At 42.5% G+C, this 24,217-nt stretch overlaps 2 protein-coding genes across 5 annotated transcripts in view; both read right to left on the reverse strand.

Moving 5' to 3' along the window:
- Positions 1-16,445, reverse strand: part of Znf454 (zinc finger protein 454) — a 124,740-nt gene extending 108,295 nt beyond the window's left edge. The window contains exons 1-4 of the mRNA XM_031351756.1: positions 16,290-16,445; positions 11,777-11,901; positions 9,942-10,110; positions 9,673-9,762 (exon numbers count right to left, since the gene is read on the reverse strand). The gene's annotated coding sequence lies outside the window, so the exon portion shown is untranslated. The remainder of the gene's footprint in view (positions 1-9,672; positions 9,763-9,941; positions 10,111-11,776; positions 11,902-16,289) is intronic.
- A 3,921-nt stretch (positions 16,446-20,366) lies between these two features.
- Positions 20,367-24,217, reverse strand: part of Znf354b (zinc finger protein 354B) — a 19,937-nt gene continuing 16,086 nt past the window's right edge. For all 4 annotated transcript variants that reach the window (XM_031351762.1, XM_031351759.1, XM_031351760.1 and 1 more), the window contains exon 6: positions 20,367-22,419. In XM_031351762.1, coding sequence (XP_031207622.1) covers positions 20,870-22,419 — 1,550 coding nt within the window. In that variant the 3' untranslated portion in view covers positions 20,367-20,869. The remainder of the gene's footprint in view (positions 22,420-24,217) is intronic.

Consider the following 24,217-nt stretch of genomic DNA (forward strand, 5'->3'; position numbering starts at 1 on the left):
GACAGCCCCCAAAGCTGAATGCCAGAGATCTTCCCTGTCCATTATGACCCCATAGGGCAAAATTTCAGTAATGGTGGACTTTGTAGTTGACTCTCGTTTCAAGTCTTGTCTCCTGGCCTGAAAAAAAATAAAATTCATATGTGTATTGATTCCTGTGCTAAGTGACTAGAAGCTACATGTGGAAGGCCTAAGAGAATAAAGTTAGAAAAGTTAGAATAACTGTTGCATGCATGCACTGAAGAGATTTTAAACAAAGCTCTACAATTCCTAAAGAAATCAAAAGGTGAAGACCAATGTGCCACTCCACAAAAGTGAAAGAACTAAGTCAATGGCAGATCCATTGGAGAAGGGGAGAGAAGGGAATAGCTCATCCAGGAGGGATGGATCAATTGTAAATGTAGAAAGAACTAGGGGACAATATACAGAAGAGACTGGCTAGGCAAAGCAGGTGAGAATGATGTGCTCTATTCTGATGATTACTTAATCCACTCGACAGAATTCAGAATCACTTGTCAAGGTCATGTCCATGCAGGATTACCTAGATTGAGTTGACCTGTGGAGCATTATCTTGATTCTATTAAATAGTTTAGAATGCTCATCTGGGCCTTCTCTTGGGCAGGGGATCCTGCAGAAGAGGGGGATAGCTAGAAGGCTGAGCACTAACAAGCGTGCATTCGTTCTTCTCTTCTTCTGACTGTACATGTAACGTGACCAGCTCCCGAAGCCACGTGCCACTGTTGTCCTCTCTATCAGTGTGAACTGTGTGTGAAATAAACACTCTTCCTCTTAAGCTGCTTTTGTCAAAGTACTTTATCACAGCAACAGATGAGTAACGAAGACAGAAATTGGTACTAGAAGTGGGGCCTTTAGTATGTATACTTGAATGTGTCATCCTTATGCCTTTGGACACATTTGTTCTAGAATGTGTCAGAGTCTGGTTCACTGAATGCAGGAATCATTCTGGGGACAGCTTACAAGAGTGAGATAAATATGAACCATAAGGTTTCATAGGGATACAAGGATTCTATCAGGGACTGGGCTAGGGGCCATTAGTGTTATACTTTGTTGAAACATCTGTCTTAATTCTGCCCATGTCCTGAGAACATGAATAAAGCTATATTTCAAGACAGTGGACTAATTAATGTGGATAGTGGTATGGTAAATTGAGCACAGAAGGGCATCTAGGTCATGTGTTAGAAAAGAGATGGATTAAATACATTTATAACATGATAATGAGCCTATGGAGACAGGGGGTAGGTTTAGCTTAAAAATGGATTGTTTGGTATCATACTGACAAGGGGTGGAATTGTGAGTTTTGACATTGCTAACAGCATCTAGATTTATCTGGGAAGGAATCATCAATGAGGGTTGTTAGGTTGGGTTGGCTAAGGACATGCCCATGCAGGATTATCTTGACTACATTAATTGATGTGGGAAGACCTATATAAACTGTGGGTGAGATTATTCCCTGGGCAGAGAATCCTTTATAAGGTGACTAGCAAGCTGAGTACTAGCAGGCATGCATTCATTACTGTGTGCGGGATTCATGTGACCAGCATTCTCTGTCTCTTTCTACTGTGTTTTCTCTGCCATGATGGACTATGACCTGGTACTGTAAGCTGAAATACCTCCTTTCTATCCTATGTTGGTTTGTTAGAGCAACCAGAAAAGAAACCAAGATGTCTATCCATTTGGCATTCTTACTAGTAGTTTCTTACAACTCTACACTAAATCAATCTAATCAAATATCAAAGTATGAAAATTTTGGTTGTCCCTTGAGTCACACATATAAGTTTAACTGTGAATTTTAACACTACCTTAATGATTTACTTGTTTATTTGCATATAGGCTTTTACAGATCTAAAAGAGGATAAAATAATCGATAATGAGTAAGACACTATTTGTAAACTGCCCTTAGGGAATACCCTCATCTACAACACAAAAACAGACATTGGAAGCTCACAACTCTTAATGGAGGATGATGCTGTCTTTTTGTTTGTTTGTTTTTTGAGACAGGGTTTCTCTGTGTAGCCCTGGTTGTCCTGGAACTCACTCTGTAGACCAGGCTGGCCTTGAACTCAGAACTCAGAAATCCTCCTGTCTCTGCCTCCCAAGTACTGGGATTAAAGGTGTGTGTCACCATGCCTGGCACAGATGATGCTGTCTTAAAGGTTTCTATTCTTATCTTTTAAGCAGACAGTTCTACTCATAAGTGTAATAGGCCTAAACATCCTTATTCTTTCCTAAAAATTCTTTCTATGAAGTTGAGAATTTGTGCTGAGTAGAGAAAGGTGACGAGAATCTGTTGACCTGCTAGTGGTAAGTGAGCAGAAGGGAGGACCCTGAAGTTGCTCACGTTCATAAGACCCCAGTCGTATCACAGTCCAAATGTCCAGGAAGCAGTGAGGAATGAGGACAGGAAACTAGAACCTGAGTACCAGCTTTAGGACTGTCAATCAAAGTTAACATAGCAGAGATTAACATGGGGAACAGTAAACCAAAGGCTCAGAATCAAGAAATATACATAACAGGGCTTTCCCCTTCTGTGCGGACCTGCTTTATGAAATCAAAAAATCAGAAGTTAAGCAGGAATTACCACCAAATACATGCCCTAAACAACTATGCAGAGAATGTCTCTCTAGTGGTATCAGCAAGCAATATGAGCTGGAAGCTGTCTCTTGCTCCAGCTCACTCCGGCAGCACCCACTTATCCAATTCAAGTTCTTGGAGAATATGTTTGCTACCCAAAATCCAACAAAAAGTGCAAGGGAAAATCTTTTAGCACAGACAAATGGCGCCACTGTAAAGAAGAGCCAAAAAAGAGAATCATGACGGCTGATCTTGATTGTCAACTTGACTGCACTGGGGCCACTCACTTCATGGGAAGGGTAACATCTTGTCCTTACTGGAATAGATTCGTTTTCTGATTATGGGTGTGCCTTTCCTGCATGGAATGCTGCCAGCAGTGCCATTTGTAGACTGATAGAAAGCATTCTTCACTGCCATGTTATTCAAGATAGCACTGGTTCTAAGCGAGTAACTCGTAGGCACAGAAGTGTGACAGTGGGCCTATGCTCACGGAATCCATGAGCCTTAAGCAGCTGGACTGAGAGAATAATGGGATTGCCTTTTGAAGACACAGTTACAGTGCCAGTTAGGTAGCAGCAGCCTGGACGGCTGGAAGAAGAAGGTATATGCTTTTAATCTTCACCCAATATATAGCACTTCCACCGCCAGAATTCGCCAGTTCAGGAATCAAGGGGGGTGGAAATGGGAATAGTTCCACTCATTATCAACCCTAGTGATCTGTTTGAAAAATATTTGCATCCTGTTCCTAACACCTTAAGTTCTGCTGGCCTAGACATTTTGGCTCCAGATGGGGTTGTGCTCCTGCCAGAAGACGACAAAACTCCACTGAACTGGAAGCTCAGACATGCCCCCTGGCCACTTTGATCCTCTTAAACCAACAGGCTAAGGAAGGAAGAACAGTGTTAGGAGGGATGACTGATCCAGATTACCAGGGAGAAATTGAATTGCTTCTCTACAATGGAGTAAGAAAGATTAAGACTAGGGTATAGGAGATCCTTTAGGGTGTTTCTTGATGCTACCATGGTTTGTGATTAAAGTCAGTGAGAAACTAAAATAACCCAATCCAGGCAGGATGACAATGCATCCAGACCCTCAGAAATGAAGGTATGGGTCACTCATCCAGGAAAAGAACCAAGACCTGCAGAGGTGCTTACTGAGGGTGAAAAAAAAATACAGAATGGGTAGTTAATGCACGTGACAGAAAAACAAGTTGCAATTGACATGAGTGCTTCTTTCCTATTTTGTTAAGGATGAGTTTGTGCATATATACATATATATTAACTGATATTTGTGTTTCTTTATTTCTTTATCATGTAATATAATACAAATTGAGATAATATTAATGGTTATCCTATGTAAGTTATAAGACACTAGAAGACTAACTATTCCTCGGGAGACATTGCCACCTATAATACATTTATGGTTATACTTGGGATGGCTACATCTTGTTAAGTGGCATTATGGCCTCATTATCATTTTCACTTTGAAAGCCACAATGTGATTGTTTGTCAAGTTGACAAGGAATAGATTTGTCGTGGCTAATGCTGGTTGTCAACTTTACTACATCTGTAATAACTAAAACCCAACAGTTGGGCATGTCTGGGGCAGGGGATTTACTTGACTGGATCATTTGAGGTGGGAAAGGACAAATTTGGGTCATCTGAAGTAGGAATCCCCTGCCCCTAAATATGGGCCACATTTGGTGGCAGCTCACATAAAAGGACATGGAAGAAGGAAGCTTTCGATTTTGCCTGCTTGCCCTCCCTCTCACTAACAGCTCATCTATCCTGCTGCCAGGACATTCCTTTGCTGGTATCAGAACCTACTTCTTTGGGATTCCAATAGAGATTGAAGAGCAGCTGACACACCCAGACTCATGGATTTTTGGCCTTTCTTTCCAGCCATTATTGGACTAGCTAGCCTGCATACCACCCTAATAAATCCTCTTCTATTTCTCTAGAGAACCATGACTAACACAGAAATTATCACGAATCAGAACAGTGGTCAGGGTTGGGTAGAGGTTAGAGCATGCATGGGATGCTTGTTCTTGGTCTAGGTTCTGGACCCTGGGCATCTGCTCTCTTTATTCTTCATGAATTTTCATCATCACCAACTACAAAGAAAAGCAGGAGGGCATAGTGCTTAGATAATAACTCTGGGGCCAGATTATATACCCTGTTCAAATTTGATTTCAAGCACTATTAGCTGTGTGACTTTATGACCTTTGTGTGTGCCAGGCTCCTTAGCTGTTAAGTGGTACTTATTTTAGAGGATTTATATAAGAAAAAATAGTAAAGCATTAATTTATTAAGGGTGTCACAGAATATGCATTGTGTCAAATAGCATATGCTCTATGAATCCTTCTGTGTATATATACTTCAGAAACCAAATGAGGAAAAGAATAAAGCATTTGTTATTCTGCAAACTTGCTAACAGTTTTTTTAAAAACTAAAAACACCATTAAAAACTTAGTAAAGTTCAATATATTCTTTCTTAAATTTAGATGCCTAATTTAAATGTAAATTCTGAAGGCTTAACTCTTAAGAAAAAGAAAAACAAAAAGATTACCTACAAATTTTTAAAAACCTGCCTAGCAGATCCTCCCAGGAATGCAGGATGCTCAAAGGCAGTGCACCAGGCTTGCAAAGGTGAGGAAAGAGCCATGTGACTTGAGACGTGAACTCAGCCATAACTGCGCATGCACAGAAACTTAGGCACCCTCTGCAGCCAGACATTTCCCTACCAACATGACACCACTGAACAGGTAGGCTGACAGTGGCCTGCTCCACACTGCACTCACTGTCTTCCCTGGGCTTCACCCTGTTCTCTTTCCTAGCTCCTCAGTTTCTCCTCCAGAGGATGATTCAGATCCATTCCTGAAGAACACAGCAGAGGCCCTCTTCTCTCCCTTCTTGGCTTCAGTCTAGCCTTGATGAGATGTCAGGCTGTGCTTGCTTCTGTACTCTCCCCCACACAGTCCATCCCAGCACAGCCCCTTAGCATGGAACATGCTCTTCCCTGGGTCACATGTGCCTTCCCAATTACTCAGCCCACAGGCATTTTATCTTTTCTTACTTGACACTGCTGTATTCTTTCTCGTTTTCTTTTTTTCCACAACCCAGCTCCTTCCACATCCCTGGGCATGCTTCTGTCATCTGTGTGAGAGCATTTTGGCCTTTGGTTCTATCATGATAATTTTCCAGTTTGCACTGGTATCAATTCTACAGATATGGTTATAGTTCCCAAATGTACTGGCACCTGACTTTTAAAGTTCTACTTAATGTCATCCAATATTCATTTAACAAATATTATCATATATTTGTTCTGGCAGGCAGTGAGTAGGCATATAATGGAACTACATGCCCACAGACAGACAGACGCCCTGGAAGAAAGGTAAATACAGTGTGCACTCCAAATCATAAACAGCTGAAAAAGCTTTTGGATCCTTCACAATGGAAAAGTCTGAAAAAAGGTAAAGGAGTAGGGCAGGAAATCATCATCAAAAGCATGGGGCTCAGGATGCAGTGGAGTGGGAAAGCCCATGCTTAGCTTGTGAGAGGTAAGGATGCAGTGGAGTGGGAAAGCCCATGCTTAGCTTGTGAGAGGTAAGGATTGATTTTTAGTACCACCAACAAACACTTCCATCCAGTGTCTCAAGAAACCTCAGCACATGACAGTGGAATGACCAAAGGAGAATCCTGGACAAATGTGCTAAGTCTGAGGAGTGCAGAAGCACATGTGTATACAACAAACTCCCAAACTCCCAAACTCCCCAAATGCTAACATATCCATAAGCAAGAGAAGTCCATGTACTGCTAACAAAAAAGAGCAGTCAGGGGCCCTGGAGACGACTCTGCAAGCATGAGGACTGAGTTCCAATCCCAGCCCACACAGAAAGCTGAGCATGGGCATTTGTGCCTAAAGTCCCAGTGCTATGGGAGTCACCCAGAGAACTGCTGTAGCTTGCTGGCTGCCAGCCTTGCTCCAGGTTCAGAGACCCTATCTAAAGGGAATAAGGCAGACTGATAAAGCAGGACACTGGATGTCTTCTGGCCTCAAGTGAACATACCACACACAAATGCATGTGTCACACACACATACACACACCATACACAAGTGCATATAGCACACATATGTGCATACACCACCACAAGTGAATATACGAGGAGAGAGTAAAAAGCAATGCAGAAGTAGAAAATCTCAAAGCAGAAAATAAGTGTTTTTCCCTCTGGAGTGAAAGAACTATATTTTGAGGACTGTTTTTGCTCAAGGCTCTCTCCCCTTTAGAAGAGCAATCCCATGCATCATAACCTTAGCCCTTGCTGTTCCCTATGCCAGAATACTATCCTAGACCTAGGTAGAGAGAATCTCTGTAAACTGTTTGGAAGCATCAACTGTGGATAAAAAGCTGATGGCCTATTAGCAAAAGTCAGGAAATAAGAGGGGAGAGTTCTGGTAGAAAGACAGGAACTCTGGGGAGTCAGTCAGGGATGGGACATTCCTCACCTGGACTCTGAGGAGATAGACATATGAAACTGAGGAGCAGTAACCAGCCACATGGCACACATAGAAAACTATACAATATACAGGTTATGAAAGTTACGAGCTAGTCAGGGAACAGGCCCAAGCTTACAGCCTAGGCATTTATTGGTAAATAACTAAGTCTGAGTCATTACTTGGGGACTAGGGTGCTGGTAGAAAACACCCTGGTTACAGACCTGTGGCTTTACTGGAGCATCTGTTCAAAGTCTGTTCAAAGCAGATCTAACCTCGCACTAGCCTGCTTCCTCTTTCCGCCCATTCACTGCGTGTGCTACTCCTCCCATCTCTACTGCTTTCTTCTCTTTCCCTTCAGCCTCGTCTATTGATGTATTATCTTCCTAACTAGAATACAAGCTCAAGGAAATTCTGCCTACATTGCTTTCTTTCTACAATCCCAGTGCCAGCAAGAGAGCCTAATAATATTCAATGACTATTTGTGGAATGAATAAACTATTTACAAACAATAAACCTGAGTAGCAATAGTAGTCAACACCACAGAAATCTATAATGAAAGCAATTAAGCTCCCTAATGGGATTGCATTATACCAGATAAATGAGCATTACAAGTATAAAATGGGACTAGAAGTTGTACAACCAGCAGCAAGACCTCTAAGTACATATACCCTTCAACCCAGTGAATCATCTTTTAGAGTTCTCTAGGAAATTCACTAAAAGCTAGCAGTGGTGGTCAGAACATTTTATTCATGTTGTAAAATTAAACATTCATAAAGAAATTTCTGTGAATTTCTTCATGCAAATACCATATAGACAACTTCTGCATGGAGACAAAAAGATAGGCTTGCTAGAGGCCCGGAAGAGAGTCTTTACAAGATAAGCCATTAGTCCCGACTTTTGTGTCTGACCTCATGTCCTCATTGCTGTTAGTTAGACTTTGGGGATGTATCTGAGACTTGATCTCTGTGTTGATCAACAACCTTACAAAGAATACAGAATAATACCAGGATTTTCCTGCTTTGCCTTAACTCATTTATAGATGGTTCTCCCGCACCACCACCGCCCTCCCGCCGCCCCCAAGGTATTCACTGAACATGCTTGTTTATAATTTCCTTTAGTCTATGCTTATAAAAGTTATAACAGCTCCCTTTTCTTCAGAAAATACATTCAGGGTAACTTCTGTGCCTATACTCAGAGTATGTGTTTTCCTATTTCCTCAACAAACTGCACAAAGAGATGACTAAGTCTGCAGGGATTCCCCAGGGAGAGGCCAGCTCATAAGTGGCAGTCAGACAACAGCCAGCCTCTCCTCAGCTTCCTTGGTGCACTTATCATTTTGTAAGTCTGAATCCACAGAAATGAGAGAGCAATGAACACATCTGACCCTCACCCACATTCTCTGGCTACAGATACTTGGGCTTCATTTATTGTTTCTGTGTGTTGTACACAAGCACTGGCTTTTCTGGACCACTTCTTAGCTCACTGTTTTAACATGCTACCCCTGAGCACCCCAGCATCTTCTCCTGAGGATATTTTCCAACAAATCACATGGTATGGACAATGGCAAGACAATCATCATTAATGTAGTACTACATCCTTTTGTTTTTGAGGCAGGGCTGATGTCAGGTGTCTCCAACACTCTCCACCTCATTGTCTGAGACTGGGTGTCTGACTGCACCTTGAGCTCAACAATTTGTCTAGAGTAGCTGGCGGGTGAGCCCCAGGGATCTTCCTGTCTCTGTCCTATCACTGCTGAATTACAGGTGTATGAAAATTATAGTCTACAGGCATGGCTTCTACATGGACACTGGGAGTAGAACTCAGGTTTTTATGCTTACACAGCATGCATGTTACCAACAGAGTCATCTCTAGGTCCCTTGCTCATTCTTTAGCTTTAAAAACTACACTTTATAACAATGGGGCTACAAATGTGGGAAAGGTAAGGTGTAAAATGTGTTTTCTTCAGAGAAAAGCTAATGATATCACCTCATAGAGAACTCTCAGCTGTGATGGAGACTGACCAAGGCACAAGCATAAAGAGCTACAGGGCAGGGAATAAATGGATGGTGGACACAGATGAGACTTTTAGAGAAGAAAATGGAATGTGTAAAATGTAAAGCTGTTGGAACTGCAAAGAAAACTAACAGTCATTTCTTACTTTTTAAAATATGCAGCCTATTCAAAATCCCTGACAAGGCAGGAAGAAAAGAAAGCTCCCAAATGTTTACATATACAAGGGGAAGGACGCTAGGAATATAGGTTAGGCCTAGGAACAAAGACAGCAAAAGGAGGCGTTTCCGTCAGGGACAGATTTAATTGAACACAGATGAAGGCAGAGAGGAAGTAGCCATTACTAACATTTCCAAATGCTTAGTGGCTCCTGACAATGTACAAATGCTACATGTGTGTGCCCATCCCCTCCTGCAAGACCAGGATATAAGCTTGAGTGACAGAGGACAACTCTCATTGGCACGGTGGCACCGTCTTCATAAAATACACAATCTGTGGGAGCTGGTCTCTTTAGAGACCCCACAATCCTGTTCACACTTTGACATATGTTATCAGTCCTTGCATCCTGACACTTACCCAGAGAGATGCAACCTGGGAGTTCTCCTTTTCTCAGGGTCAGCTCTTGTTCCAGCTCAGAGATCACATTTGGTTTGGACGGTTGATGCCCTGCTTGGGAAGAAAGAGACCAGGTTGGGGTTCTGAATTCAGTCAGCAGGCACCCCCGTACTGTTCTAATTTCCCCCATTCCATGTTCTCCGTTCTCTACAGGCTTCCCACCGTGAGAGAGGGGCACTAAAGCATTATCCTAAGCAATGCCCCACAATGGCGTGGGTTTCAAGTCAAACCTGTGAATTCCACATGGCAGAAGGCTGAAGGTGGCGATGCGCACCCAGGGAAACCAGGGTGCTATAGTTCTCCAGCATTACTGACACACAGGTTCCTCTGTGCAGAATCTAGCTGCATTGACTCCTCCCAAGTGAAGTCCAGAGACACATCTTTGAATGTCAGTGACTCCTGAAAATACAAAATTCTCCTTGAGAAAAGACCAAGGATGGAGGTATAGGTTGCATTCTGACAAAAACGTGTGTAACAAACCACAGACATTATGAGCCAGAGGAAAAAAATAACAGAGTGGTTTGAGAGTTGTGGTAGTTTCCTTTCCTGTTTCTATAACAAAATACTCTGGCAAAAGCAACTTAAAGGAGAAAGAATTTATTTTGGCTCACAGTTCAGGGGTGCAGACCATCATGCTGCAAATGACAAGGTGGCAAGAGCAAGAAGCAGCTGGTCACATGACATCCACATTTGGGAAGCAGAGAGGGATAAATGCCTGCTGCTCAGCTCCCTTGCTTCATGCACAACCCAGAATCCTGGCTAGGGAATGGTGCCACCCACCAGGGGAGGGTCTTCTTACTTTAACCTAATCAAGATGGCATCCCAAAAGCCCATCTCCCAGGTGATTCCAGATTCTGTTAAGGTGACAATTAACACTGACTATCTCAGGAATCAAGGATAGGAAAGGAAGGCGCACAGAAGTTTGTCCTGAGGTGGTTTGACCCCAAAAGCTCAAGTGTTAGAAGCCCAGTCCCCCTGTGGCAATGGTTAAGAGGTTGTAGGAAGACTGGGGAGATGGAATATTAGCTAAGAGCAAGCAAAGCAAACAAGCAGACCTGAGTTAAGATCCTGATGACTAACATAAAAGGACTCACATGTTACTGGTCAGCTAACATAGCTTGAATGATGAGCTTCTGGTTCAGTGAGAGACCTTGTCTAGACATAAAAATATCATGAAGTGATAGAGGAAGATAGAGCTGTGTGACCTCTTCTGGTCTTTGCAAACATAAGCATGGGCATGTACATCTAAACACACACACACACAAAGAGAGAGAGAGAGAGAGAGAGAGAGAGAGAGAGAGAGAGAGAGAGAGAGAGAGAGAGAGAGAGAGAGAGAGAGAGAGAGAGAGCGCTGTTGGGAACTTTAAGGGCTGGGGCCTAGTGGGAGGTTGCTGTGGCCCTTCCTGTATGATCTCACCCTCCACTATGCAGTCTTCACCTAAACTAAACAGAAGCCAGTGCTGTAAGACTTAACCACACTGTGTGCGTGGCAGACTCTCACTCACCACCGTGGAGGAGTGACGTGATACAATTGCTAAGATGGACTCCATAGTGAAGCATGCACCTGCACCACAGCAAATCCTCTGTGGCATCCTTTCCCAGACCATGAGATGGGTGGATGCTCCCCTCCTCCTCATACTCCGACCTTCCCTTTCCTAGGCTTTTCTGACTCCTCATCATCCTAGAAGCACCGATCCACCTCTCCTGTGACCTTGGTTCCCCCTCTAGCCTTTGAGTGCCATCAAGAACTCCAGTGATGCTGGGCCTTGGTGGCATACGCCTTTAATCCCAGCACTTGGGAGGCAGAGGCAGGTGGATTTCTGAGTTTGAGGCCAGCCTAGTCTACAGAGTAAGTTCCAGGACAGCCAGGGCTACACAGAGAAACCCTGTCTTGAAACAAAACAAAACAAAACAAAACAAACAAACAAACAAAGAACTCCAGTGGCAGCTGAGAACACAGGTGAGGGACACTGAAGGGACCCAATACTCTGACACATCTCTGTCTTCTGTAGTGAAGTCCATTCCCATTACGGGAGTAAAAGACATCTGACAAATGATGTCTCACCTGAGCTCCCAGGGGCAGAGGCCCAACAGCCATTGCCTTCCTCCTTCCTGTGGGGCCTTCCAAGACAATGTGCAGTCTCTAGGGGCAGAGCTGAGCAGCAGAAAGGAAGCCATGAGAGGCTCCCGCTGCAACAAAAAATAAAATCCTACAATAAATAAGAAGCATGTGGTATCAACATACATACAGTTAAGTATTTTACCTATAGAATTTGCTTTATTAAGCTTACTTAGTATATAAACATAAATGAATGGAGAGGTGTGCTGTATTCCTGAGTAGGATGGCTCAAGATTTTAAATAATTATTCCTTGACCTGAATTTATACACTTGGCACATTCCTAATCAGTTTATAGACCAATGACAGCATTTTAAAGTTAACTATGGAAAAATTATTAGCTATTCATGTTGTATAACATTTTTTTCTTTATTGTCTGTGTATCAGTAAGTGTTCTAATTACATGTATGTATGCGTACACATTTGTGTCTGGTGTTGGAGGAGATGGGAAAACAGTATTTGAACCCCTGAAACTGGAGAAAACTATGTGGCTGCTGGTAACAAAATCTGGGTCCTCTACCAGAGGAGCAGGGCTCTTAACCACTAAGCCATGTCTTGAGCCTTTTTAAAGAATCCTAGTCAAGACAAACACCAGATGTTCTCACTCATATGCGGAAGCTGAGTATGTTAATCTCCCTGAAGCAGGAAGTACGTAGTGGATACCAGACACAGAGAAAGGTAGGCAGGCACAAAGGGAGATCAGTTACCAGGTACAGGAATAAAGTTAAACGAGAGACATATCTTTTAATCTTCTACAGCACAAAAGGTCAGCTATAATTAACTCACATTAGCCCACTTTTAAATTAGCAAGGGATTTTCATTTTTTTGATTGTGTATACGTGTATGTGGTATGTTCACATGTGTGTGCATATATATAGAAATACACACACACACACACATACACACACTCCAGCAATCCTCCCACCTCTGTGCCTCACCTCCCCAGTACTAAAGTGCATCTAAAGCTCTCCCAGACTCTTGCACGGGTGTTGCTTCTGAAGTCAAGTCATCATGTGTGCACAGAAGGCACTTCTATCCACCCAGCCATCTCTTCAGTCTCCCTTTTCATTTTTTTTTAAATTTTTAAAAAAGATTTATTATTATACATAAGTACACTGTAGCTATCTTCAGATGCACCAGAAGAGGAAGTCAGATCTCATTATGGGTGGTTGTGAGCCACCATGTGGTTGCTGGGATTTGAACTCAGGACCTTTGGAAGAGCAATCGGTGCTCTTATCTGCTGAGCCATCTCTCCAGCCCCCCTTTTCATTTTTTGAGACAGGGTCTCACACAGCCTAGGCCAGCCATGAATGTGCTGTGTAATGACTGGCCCTACAGCCAGATCTTATGGAGGCATTTTCCCAAAGGGAGGGAGCCTCAACTGAGAAATAAACCTTCCTCTGTGTTTTCTTACATTTCACATATGTGTATCTATGTCTGCATGTATGCATGGGTACAGGTGAGCATACATCCACATATGTGTGGAGACTTGAGTACACATTTGTGTCTGGTGTTGGAGGAGATGGGAAAACAGTATCTGAACCCCTGAAACTGGAGAAAACTAACTCTAATCTGTGTTAAGTTGACACAAAGCAACAGTATTACGGAAGAACCTCTGATGCACTAAGTATCTTGTCAACATCTACTGTGAGAACAACAGCATGGAAGGTGACCTTCAACCCCTGCCTTTGGCTCCCAGGTGCTGAGGCTACACTCAGCTAAAGAAAGCATCTTCAATGCTCCCAACGCAAAGAAATTGAAAATATGGGATTTTATGGATTATGCTAATTATTCTCATTTGACAATATACAATATAATCAAATTGTAACACTATAACATAAACATAGGCACATTGTTTCAATTCAGCATTAACAGTCATGAAAGAGAACTGTGTCCACCAGACACAGTTGTCTTAGGGTTACTGTTGCTACAATGAAGCATCATGACCAAGGCTTGGAAAGCAAAGGGTTTATTTGGCTTACATTTCCATAGCACTGTTCATCATCAAAAGAAGTCAGAACAGGATCTCAAACAGGACAGGGACCTGGAGGCAGGGGCTGATGCAGAAGCCATGGAGAGGTGCTGCTTACCGACAAGCTCAGCCTGCTTTCTTATAGAACCCAGGACCACCAGCTCAGAGAAAGCACTGCACACAATGTACTGGGCCCTCCCTTCTCAATCACTAATTAAGAAATGCCCTAGAGCCAGATCTTATGGAGGCATTTTCTCAGTTGAAGCTCCCTCCTTTTGGATAACTCTAATCTGTGTTAAGTTGACACAAAGCAACAGTATTACAGAAGAACCTCTGATGCACTAAGTATCTTGTCAACATCTACTGTGAGAACAACAGCATGCCAAGCAATGCTGAGAGCAGCTGTAAATACAACAGGCAGTCTCCATCCTCCTGGATGTTACAGACCAACAGGGAACACCAATGGATAATTGTAAATCCTAGCAGTTCAAGTAGTTCAGAAAAAAAGCATATATATGCTGAATTTATACACATATGAATTCAGGTGCCAAGTTATTATAGTTCAGTAGAGGCCCTGGGTTTGATCCCTACTACAGTAAAGGCAGAGGAGTCGGGTGGGTGGACTGAGGATATGAGAAAGTTGGCATTATCAAGAAAAGATTAAATATACAATAACACATAACAAGGGTTGTCGTTTGGAGAAGAGTAAAGATGCATAAACAGAATGAGAGTTCTAGGAGAAATTATAAATGAACATCTTTGTGATGTGATGAAACAGAAGGCCTCTCTAATTATGGTATACACAGTAGAAGTGGAGGAGGAGGGAGCTGGCCATGGGGAATGGTTCAGCACTGTGCAAGCATGAGGACCGGAATGCAAGCAGGAGGACAGAATGTCTGTGGGCTTGGAGGAAGATCAAGGATGCTTTGGGTAGAATGCCTGTGGGCGTGGAGGAAGATCAAGGATGCTTCTCAGAAGCATTGACCTCAAGTCTCCACACATATGTGGATGTATGCGCACCTGTACCCATGCATACATGCAGACATATATATATATATATACATATATATATATGTGTGTGTGTGTGTGTGTGTGTGTGTGTGTGTGTGTGTGAAATGTAAGAAAACACAGGAAGGTTTTTTTGACTCTAGGCATATGCACCTTTTCTGTATGTTCACCTGTTTGTGCAACAGATGCAAACGTTAGGAATAAAATGAGCTGGAATTTAGCATAAGGGTATTATTTGAGGAAGGGTCTCACTAAGTAGCCTTGGCTGGCCCAGACTCTATGGTGGCCTCAAATCATCCTCCTGCCTCTGTGGGATTAAAGGCACACACTACCGGTAACACCTAGCTTGCACCTCTCCAAAGTTTAAGAGACATTAGCTCTTCCAGCTGGTGTGGAGCCATCAGTCACTCTTACACTACAACCATCTTTAGAAACTGCTACTTTTCTGGAAAGAATAAGACAGGAGATGTCCAAAGGTCTAATTATAACATTGACCTAGAAATTTCACTTGAAGATCTTGTGGAAAGAGGCAATACAAAGAATGACATAACAGTACCATTTACAATATTAAAATAAAAACAAAACACAACAAAACCCAAAAACCCAAAGGTCCAAAGGGAACATAAGCTTTGGCAATCAGTCATAGTTTTCCTACCACTCATGAAAATGACAGCTTTAGCTGACCTTAAAAATTAGCTAAGGTTATTCTCATCTCCATTGGGTGGTGGTTTAGAAAGCACTTCAAGCATCTTACAAAATGCTTTTTGTAATTCCATTTTTAAACATGAATGGAGGAAAGGCACTAACATTCCTTTTTTTTTTCTTGGAAGCAAAAGGTTTATATATATATATATATATATATATATTATATATATATAATATATGTATATATATTATATATATATAATATTATAAACACAATACATGGACTGTTGGGCAAATTTCGAAAGATTTCACTCGTACATTTTCTAGTTGACCAATAATGAAATTAAAGAGAGGAAAATAAATTAAAGAGAGGAAATCGGGTGGGCACGTTCTCCCTTAGCCAGAACCCACACCACAGGCCCCTCCTTCGCTCCCCCAGGCAGAGGGCGGATCCCCAGCAGCAGTGCACACAATGGCCCGAGCCCCAGACTGTGGTCCCATGCCCTGCCAAGCTTCCGAGAGCGGATCTCCCACGCGTTCACAACGTGTACAGAGTCAGGGCTGCTCCGCCAGGTTGAGCTGACGAGCCCTCGGGCGTGAATGACCCCGGGGTCCGGGGGGACCGAGCTGGGGGTCTCGGTCAGGGTGTCCTGCGGCCTGGCGCGCGCGTGAGCAGCACACCTGCGACTCCGCGCTCCTCGAGGACGAAGGAGCACCTTTTTGCCCGGCCGGCTCCGCCCTCGGGCCGCACAGCTTGGCACCAGAGACCCGGGCTCCCAGTGGGAACGCCTCCGCCTCCCCGCCCGTGGACCACCCGCCCGAGGAAGCGCACTCACCAGAGTCACTGAAGAAGCCAGAGGCTGGCGGCACAGCAGCCTCACTGGACGCGCGGGACTACATTTCCCACAAGGCCATGAGGCCTCGCCAGGGCTTCCAATTGCGCAGGCGCAACCTCAGGGCTGCGGGCAAGAGATTGCTCCCCTAGTGCGCAGGCAAGGTTTGCCACCTTAAGCTGGTTTCCTTAAAGAAAACGGTTCTAGAACCCTTTCCTTCCCTAAAGTAAGAGAGCTTTGGAGACACCCTTTCATGAGGTTAGGGTGGGAGGTGAGTTAGTAATGTAATAGCGCTCTGTGACCAGGAGTATTGGCTGGGTGAATTGTCACTGGAAAACCAACCATATCTGTGGGTGAAACTCATGTATGCTAAGGTAGTTTCGGCTGCTTCCACAGCTTTGGAACTTGGAGAATATCTTAGGATATTTTCCATCCTATCTTAGAATAGAAAGATAGGTTATAGACTGTAATATTTGGTTCTTGTCTGGTCGCCTGTCTTTTAAAGGTTTTTCTTTAAAATCTGACATCATAATACTTGCATACAACACACTGAGATTACATTCACCCCTAGCTAGCCTCGTCCATCTGCCTTTCTTTCATTGACCTCCTTCCTTCCCAACTAGTCCCTCTCCTACACTTTTGGTCCCCCCCCCCCCATTTCAGAATGTAAATCTTCTATTCCATGCAACAAAGACTATGTCCTGGACCAAATGTTGGACAGGCATCTGGAGGCCACTTTTTGACGAGACTCAAAATTCCTACTAAGTCTCCAAACACGCATGCCCGAATTCCTCTAACCCCACACCTTGTATCTTAGGTCTTTGACATTGTGTTTCTGCTCTGATGATGGGAGGATATCCTGGGACTTGGAAGCTCAGGAACCATACATCTCTAAAAGGAAACGCTATCCCCAGTGGAAGGGTATCCTGAGACATGGGGCCCCAGGAACCACAGAGCTCTGAGGTGGGACAGTGTCCCAGAGAAGGGCATCCTGAGACACAGGAGCTGGGGAACTACATAGCTGTAAGAGGAAGCCTCTTCAGCAGAGGCGACGCTGCTACCAGGGCATGGTGTCCCCATCTGAGCTCAAGAGCCTCATCCCACTCCTTCTCATCATTTCTTCTCTTCATTGCCTCTTTTCTTCTTCACTTCTGACCAGAGTCACTCCAGGCAGAAAAATCTCATGAAAGACGTTCATTGGATGGACCAGAGTGTGAAGGGATGAATCCAGGGATGGCTGCCCTCTCTTCCAGGGAGCAGACAACAGGCAATTGGACAACGTGGCAGTGCTTATATAGGACTTCTTAGGGGGCAGAGCTTTTCAGGGCAGAGATTTCCAGAGTGATGATTGGTGGGATTTCAAGTCCTGAACTTGGGGAGCTCAAGGACTGGTGGATTTCCTGCTCAAGGATTGATGTTTTTTGGGGGGGAGAGGAAGCTTGGGAATTGGTGGCTTTTTTCACCCCCCCTTCCCCCTCGTCAGGCCCATAGGTTGGAAGTCTTTCTCAGCTGCTGGTAACTTTGACTGAGGCACTGTCTCTGTGGGTTGGAGAGGAGGTGCTGGCATTGTGGACCGCTCCTGCAGTGGTGTTTCACCAAGGCTGTGGGCTGAGACAGGAAAAAAAGGAGTTGCTACCATGGACAGCTCCTTATGATCGCAGTAGGCAGAGGCAGGAAAGGTGGTGCCCTGTTGAACAGCTCTTGAAGGCCCGGCCCTGCTGAGGCAGGAAAGGAGTGCACGCACCATTGTGAACATTTCCTGTGATGGCTGCAAGCTGAGGAGATATCATGGTGCCATCATTTTAATAGGAGCCTCCATTTCGGACACCTCCTGTGGGACATTTTACCTCGCTGGCCATAGGCTGGGGGGCGGGGGGTGGCTTGCCGCCACTTTGATGGCTTTTGTGGTGCGCAGCTCCGGACTACAGACATATCTTTAACAGGTAGCTCCTTTTTGGTGTCCACTATGCTCTCTCCTTGTTGACTTGTTGGCTTGTTGGCTATAAGTCTCTGGCTTTTTTTTTCAGAGATGAGTTCTTGTGGCTACCCCTGTTGCCAACATACTGAATAAAAATCTATTGCTCTTTACTGGTAGTGTCTGGTTCTTTTTCATAGTTGTCGGGACTATTTAAAAATATGTGAAAAATGCCGGGTGGTGGCATACGCCTTTAATTCCAGCACTTGGAAGGTAGAGGCAGGCGGATTTCTGAGTTCGAGGCCAGCCTGGTCTACAGAGTGAGTTCCAGGACAGCCAGGGCTACACAGAGAAACCCTGTCTCAAAAAAGCCAAAAAAAAAAAAAAAAGTGAAAATGAAAAACGTCACAATTGAAGGCTTGAGCGATTAAGAAGTTAAGAATGGTTACTGCTCATGCAGAGAACTCTAATTTTTTTCTTAACACCTACTTCAGGCAGCTCTAACCAGCTGTAACTCCCTATCAGGACAACCAATCCAATACCTCTGTGGACACATGCACTCACATGCACACACCTACATATGGACTTTTTCTTTTTTAAAAAAAAAAATTGATAATTTGTACAAAAGATCCCAGTAATCCAGCAAAAGCAATTACAGGTAAAAAAAAAAAAAAATGTGTTCCTTACTTGGGTCTACTGGTGAGTATCTGCAATCCCAGCCCTGGGAAGGCAGAGGAAGGAGGACTGATACAAGTTCAGCGACACATGAATGCTGAAATCACAGACTTGCACTTCCAGCTCAGTCCCACCATGGTTATTTGTAGCCTATCTCTCTGGAACTGATAGAAAGGCCACTACAAATGTAGAATCTATAACGAACAAAATTAACAAGTTTGATGGACACCTATAAATAGTTCTCCAAAATTTGAGGAAAATAGTTTATATTGGTTTGAAAGTTATATTAGCTGCACATTTAACAGAATTGGTCTATAGACCATATTCTTTGATAATATAGGTATGACAGACACTTTCTTTAAAAGACTAGAGAGTTTTGTTGTTTTTAAGCTGGAGGGACTATTTAGAGGAGTATTTGGAACAGAAAGAGACTAGAGTAAAGAAAAGACAGCTGGCCTGGTGGAACATATGTGTAATCCTAAGAGTTCATGGTACAGTCAAAGATAGGCTACACATACCCTGCACAGTATAGTACTGCGACATCTGAGAACACAGAAGCAGAAAGCTCACCCTGCTCTCCTCTGAGCACAGCACAAGATTCTCATGCAAGAATTGATCCCACCATACCCAGAGAAAAGGAACATCATTTTCTCTTAAGTCCTAGGGTCACAGAGAAGAACCTGAGGAAACAGATCCTGCTACAGCTCCACACCCAATGTATTACTATTAGATTGTACCCTCTTTGTTCAGTTACATTTCTTCAGGAGGCAGAAAGAGAAACAGGGAGGTCCCACAAGGCAGTTCAAGGGCACATTACAAATGACCTAAGTACCTACCATAAGCCCCACCAATGCTGGGGACCAGCGTCTTTGCCATTAACTTGATACTTACGTGCTGTCCTGTCTGCCTAACCTGCCCCCATTATGATTTGCCTGGTCCTTATGAATGTTTTTTATTAACAACTTGAAGTGTTTAGGTAGTGCTACATTGTCAGAAAAGAAGAATGATTAGAATAGAAAAAATGGAATTTGTAGGTTAAATGATTGTGAATGCAAAGAATCTACAAATACACCATTAGAAAGAAAAAAAATTGTATACACACAAGTACCATGCAGACATAAATTAACCAGTTACTCATGCAAGGTAAGCTGTAGAAATCAATTATGTCTATATGCTAGCGCTGGAAAATGTAATTTTGTCCTATGTATGTCTGTGTGTGGTGTAAACATTTAGGGGGAGGGCAGTTGAGGTTAGGTGTCTTCCCTAATTGTTTTCTCATTAACTCATTTTGGCAAGCATAGCTAGTCTGCTTGCTTCAGGGTTAACTAAGACAAGTATTTAATATTACCACTCAGGAAATGGCTTCATAATTAATGTTTCAAGGCAATGAAGGAAAATAATTCACAGCACAAAATTAGAATATATGTATTAAATGGTGGATGTGTGTAGAGAAGTTGGAAAATTAGAAGAAAGAAAATTTAAGAACAGTCTTCTTTCTTTCTATTTAATAAAAACCATGCAGATTGACAATAGCTTAGGAAAAGACAGTACAAGGTAGGTTTTTTTTGTTGTTGTTGCTTTTGTTTGTTTGTTTGCTTAATTTGGTCCATTGATCTTAAAATGCATATATTTTAATTATTTACTATTAAAACATTAGCTGTAGTAAATATGCTAATAACTGACATTGCTTTTGCTAATGACAAACCAACACTCCTGAACTCAGATTTTTCTAGTGTTTATATATTGTATATATTATATAATGTGGACAAGGTAAAAAAGCATGGCCATTGTCAATGTCTGCTATAGTGAACTATCTGATCATAAAAAGTGACTGACAGGTATGAAATTTTCCCTGTTAATTATAATATGACCACAGTTTATTCTTACAATTTTAATATCTCATAGGACTAAGTTAATAAAAGTTTCCTTATATTCACTATATTTATTGTCAATATGAAGTCTATATTCTCTGAGGAACTTTGGTCAGCTGCTTTTACTCATGCAGTTCTATGTTCAAGGAGTCCTCTTCAATATGAATTTTGTAGTGATTGGTAAGGGAGGACCTCTGGCTGAAGAGCTTGCCACATGAACTACATTCATAGGGTTTCTCTCCAGTATGAATTCGCTGATGGGCAATAAGTGAGGAGCTTTGTCTAAAACTCTTTCCGCATGTTTTACATTTAAAGGGCTTCTCTCCTGTGTGAATCCTCTGGTGTTGAATAAGAGCTGCACTTTGTCCAAATGACATCCCACATTCTATACATTGATAAGGCTTCTCTCCAGTGTGGATTCGCTGATGGTTACTTAGGGATGAGTTACACCTGAATGTCTTCCCACACTCATTACATTTATAGGGTCTTTCTCCAGTATGCATTCTCTGATGTTGGATCAGAGCTGAACTTTGTCGGAAGGCTTTCCCACAAACTTTACATTTACATGGTTTCTCTCCAGTGTGAATTCTTTCGTGAATAATAAGAGTTGAATGGGAACTTAAGGCTTTGCCACACTCACTGCAACTATAAAACTTCTCTCCCGTATGAATTATGCGGTGTCTATTGAGTCTTGAGATCGATGTGAAGCCTTTCCCACACTCACTGCATCTGTAGGGCTTTTCTCCAGTGTGGATTCTTTCATGCTGAATAAGTGATGCACTCTGACTGAAGGCTCTGCCACACTCGCTACATTTGAAAGGTTTCTCTCCGGTGTGGATCCTCTGATGATAACGAAGGGATGAGCTAGACTTAAAGGTGTTGCCACATTCGTTACACAAGTAGGTCTTCTTCCTGGAATGAATTCTCTGGCATCCTGAAAGGGAAGTAGATGCCTTCCTTCCTGGGTTATATTTATGAGGATTTTCTCGGGCATGGATTTTTTGGTGCAAAAAAAGGCCAGACCTTCTGCTAAAAGATTTTCCACATTCTTTGCATGTATAGGATTTCTCCAAAGTGTGAGTTCTTAGGTGCTTAAAGAGGGATGCACTATGGCTGAAGGCCTTCCCGCACTCTTTACATATGTAGGGTTTCTCTCCAGTATGAGTTCTTTGATGTTGAATAAGGGCAGAACTTTGGCTAAAAGCTTTCAAACAGTCTTTACATTGAAATAGTCTCTCTCCAGTATGGTTCTTCAGATGTTTGCGAAGGGATGAGTTGTGAATGAAAGCTTTTTCACAAGTACTACATTTATAGCGTTTCTCCACTGTCTTGATATTTGGTTGAGTAAGTGAAGTTGAATTTTCCTTGAGGCCATTTCTTTGTGATTCTTCTCTAGCAATCTTTTGCTTACCAATTGACTTCAGGCCAACACTTGGACCAAATTCAAAATTCTTATGGCTTTTCTCTACAGTAAGAATTTTTGTATGGGTGATTGAAATTATTTGTAAGCTTTCATTTTTGTCCTGTTTTTTAAAATTGTTGTCAGATCTGCAGTATTTTCCTGAGGTGAAGTCCCAGGCCTCATCCCTTCTGAGTTGCTTCGTCTTCAATTCCTGAAATGATGACTCTTTTGTTTGAGTTGATTTTGTGGTTTGAAGACTGCTATAACATCCTGGAAGAAAAACAAAAATTGCTAGTGATGGGTGTGATTAGCTCAGTCTAAACTTTTGGGAAGAATGTTAATGTTACCTAAATAAACACTATATGCCTATAGATATTAGCAAGAAAGAAGAAATGGAAAATAAACACTTTATAAGATACTGGATGTGTGCCAATCAACTGGAGTTAACAAAAGGATTAAAACAAGCTCACCTAAGGAGGTGAGAGCTAAGAGTAATCACCAATAGAGAGGTTAGAGAAACACAAATTGGGAAATGTAGCCTAGTATATAATGGACTACATCCATACATACATACACACATCCATCCATCCATACATACATACACACACACACAGACAGACAGAATAGATACATACATACCCACATATGACTCATAAATTATGGTGCTTCTACCAGTCTTTTTCACTTTGGATTCATTAGTTTCTCTTTCCTACATGTCGGAACCCTTGCCAGCCTTCCAGTGCCGTGCAGGTCACTCTTCTGCTGCATCACCTAACAACCCACTGCCCTCCTCTTATTAGAGCACCTATTACAAGATGCAGTAGGGCATCACTTAATGTCAGGAATGTGCTCTGGGAAATGTGGCCCAAGGGAGGTCATCCTCATGTAAGCCCCACAGAGGATACTGAACACAAATCTAGATGGTGTAGATGGTCCACTTGATGGGCCATGTGTCTTGATGCAATCAAAAGATATGGCAGACAAAAAAAAAAGATACGGCAGACATGAGAGGTATGAGACTGCTGCCAGTATCACAGGGCCTCCTTGACCTTTCTTCCCATAGGGCAGGCATACTTTAATACACAGCATTAAAATACAAACCCAAAGCACAGTACTCATGAACCAGCAAGTCACTGCTATTATCAAATATTATGTACTGTAATAATTCTAATACTATATCTTTATACTCCTAGCAGGACAGGATTGCTTACATCAGCATGGCTACAAACACATAGATAGTACATTCTGTCAAGTTTTATTTATTCAACGTGGAGAGCAGGCTAGCTTTGAACTCACAGCGATCTACATGCTTCTGCCTCTTGAGTACTGGGATTAAAGGAACACATTACCACTTTAACTAGCTTGCATTCTGTTGCTTTAACTTTCTAAAGTTAGATTTATTTGTTTTACTTTATGTGTGTTTTCTTGTATGTGTATATGTATGTACAACAAATGCATGCTAACTGCCTGCAGAGGTCAAAAGAGAACATCAGAATCCCTAGAACTAGAGTTAAGGGCGATTGTGAATCACATGGTGTTGTGAGTGCTAGGGCACAAACGCATGTCCTCTGCAAGAGCTACAAGTGCTCTTAATTGGCTATCCATGTCTCCAGCCCCCTCTATTACTTTTTCATGGCCATGTCACAAGGTAATAGTTCATTTTCATCTTTAGTACATTCTCATGGCACCATCATTGTATACACAGTTCATCATTTGCTAAAATATTACTATACAGTACACAAGTACATTGTAAGTATTTAAAGAAGCAGTCAATAAAAATCTGTGTCCCACAGATAATAAGGATAGACAGGACTTGAGGAATACCTCAACAGCATGATAGAATTCAAATGTTTTAGCCCTAAGGCTAATCATTTGTTTAATGTATTTCACTACAATCAAGAATGAGGCAAATATATCCATTTTCCCTACTATTCATCTTTAAGAAACAGTCAGACAAATAAATTAGAGAAGTTAAGAAATGTCTATTTGTTGATGATATATGTCTTAGTCAGAGTTTCTATTCCTGCACAAACATCATGACCAAGAAGCAAATTGGGGAGGAAAGGGT

Source organism: Mastomys coucha, unplaced genomic scaffold (genome assembly GCF_008632895.1).
Source record: "Mastomys coucha isolate ucsf_1 unplaced genomic scaffold, UCSF_Mcou_1 pScaffold5, whole genome shotgun sequence".
NCBI classification, from domain to species: Eukaryota; Metazoa; Chordata; class Mammalia; order Rodentia; family Muridae; genus Mastomys; species Mastomys coucha.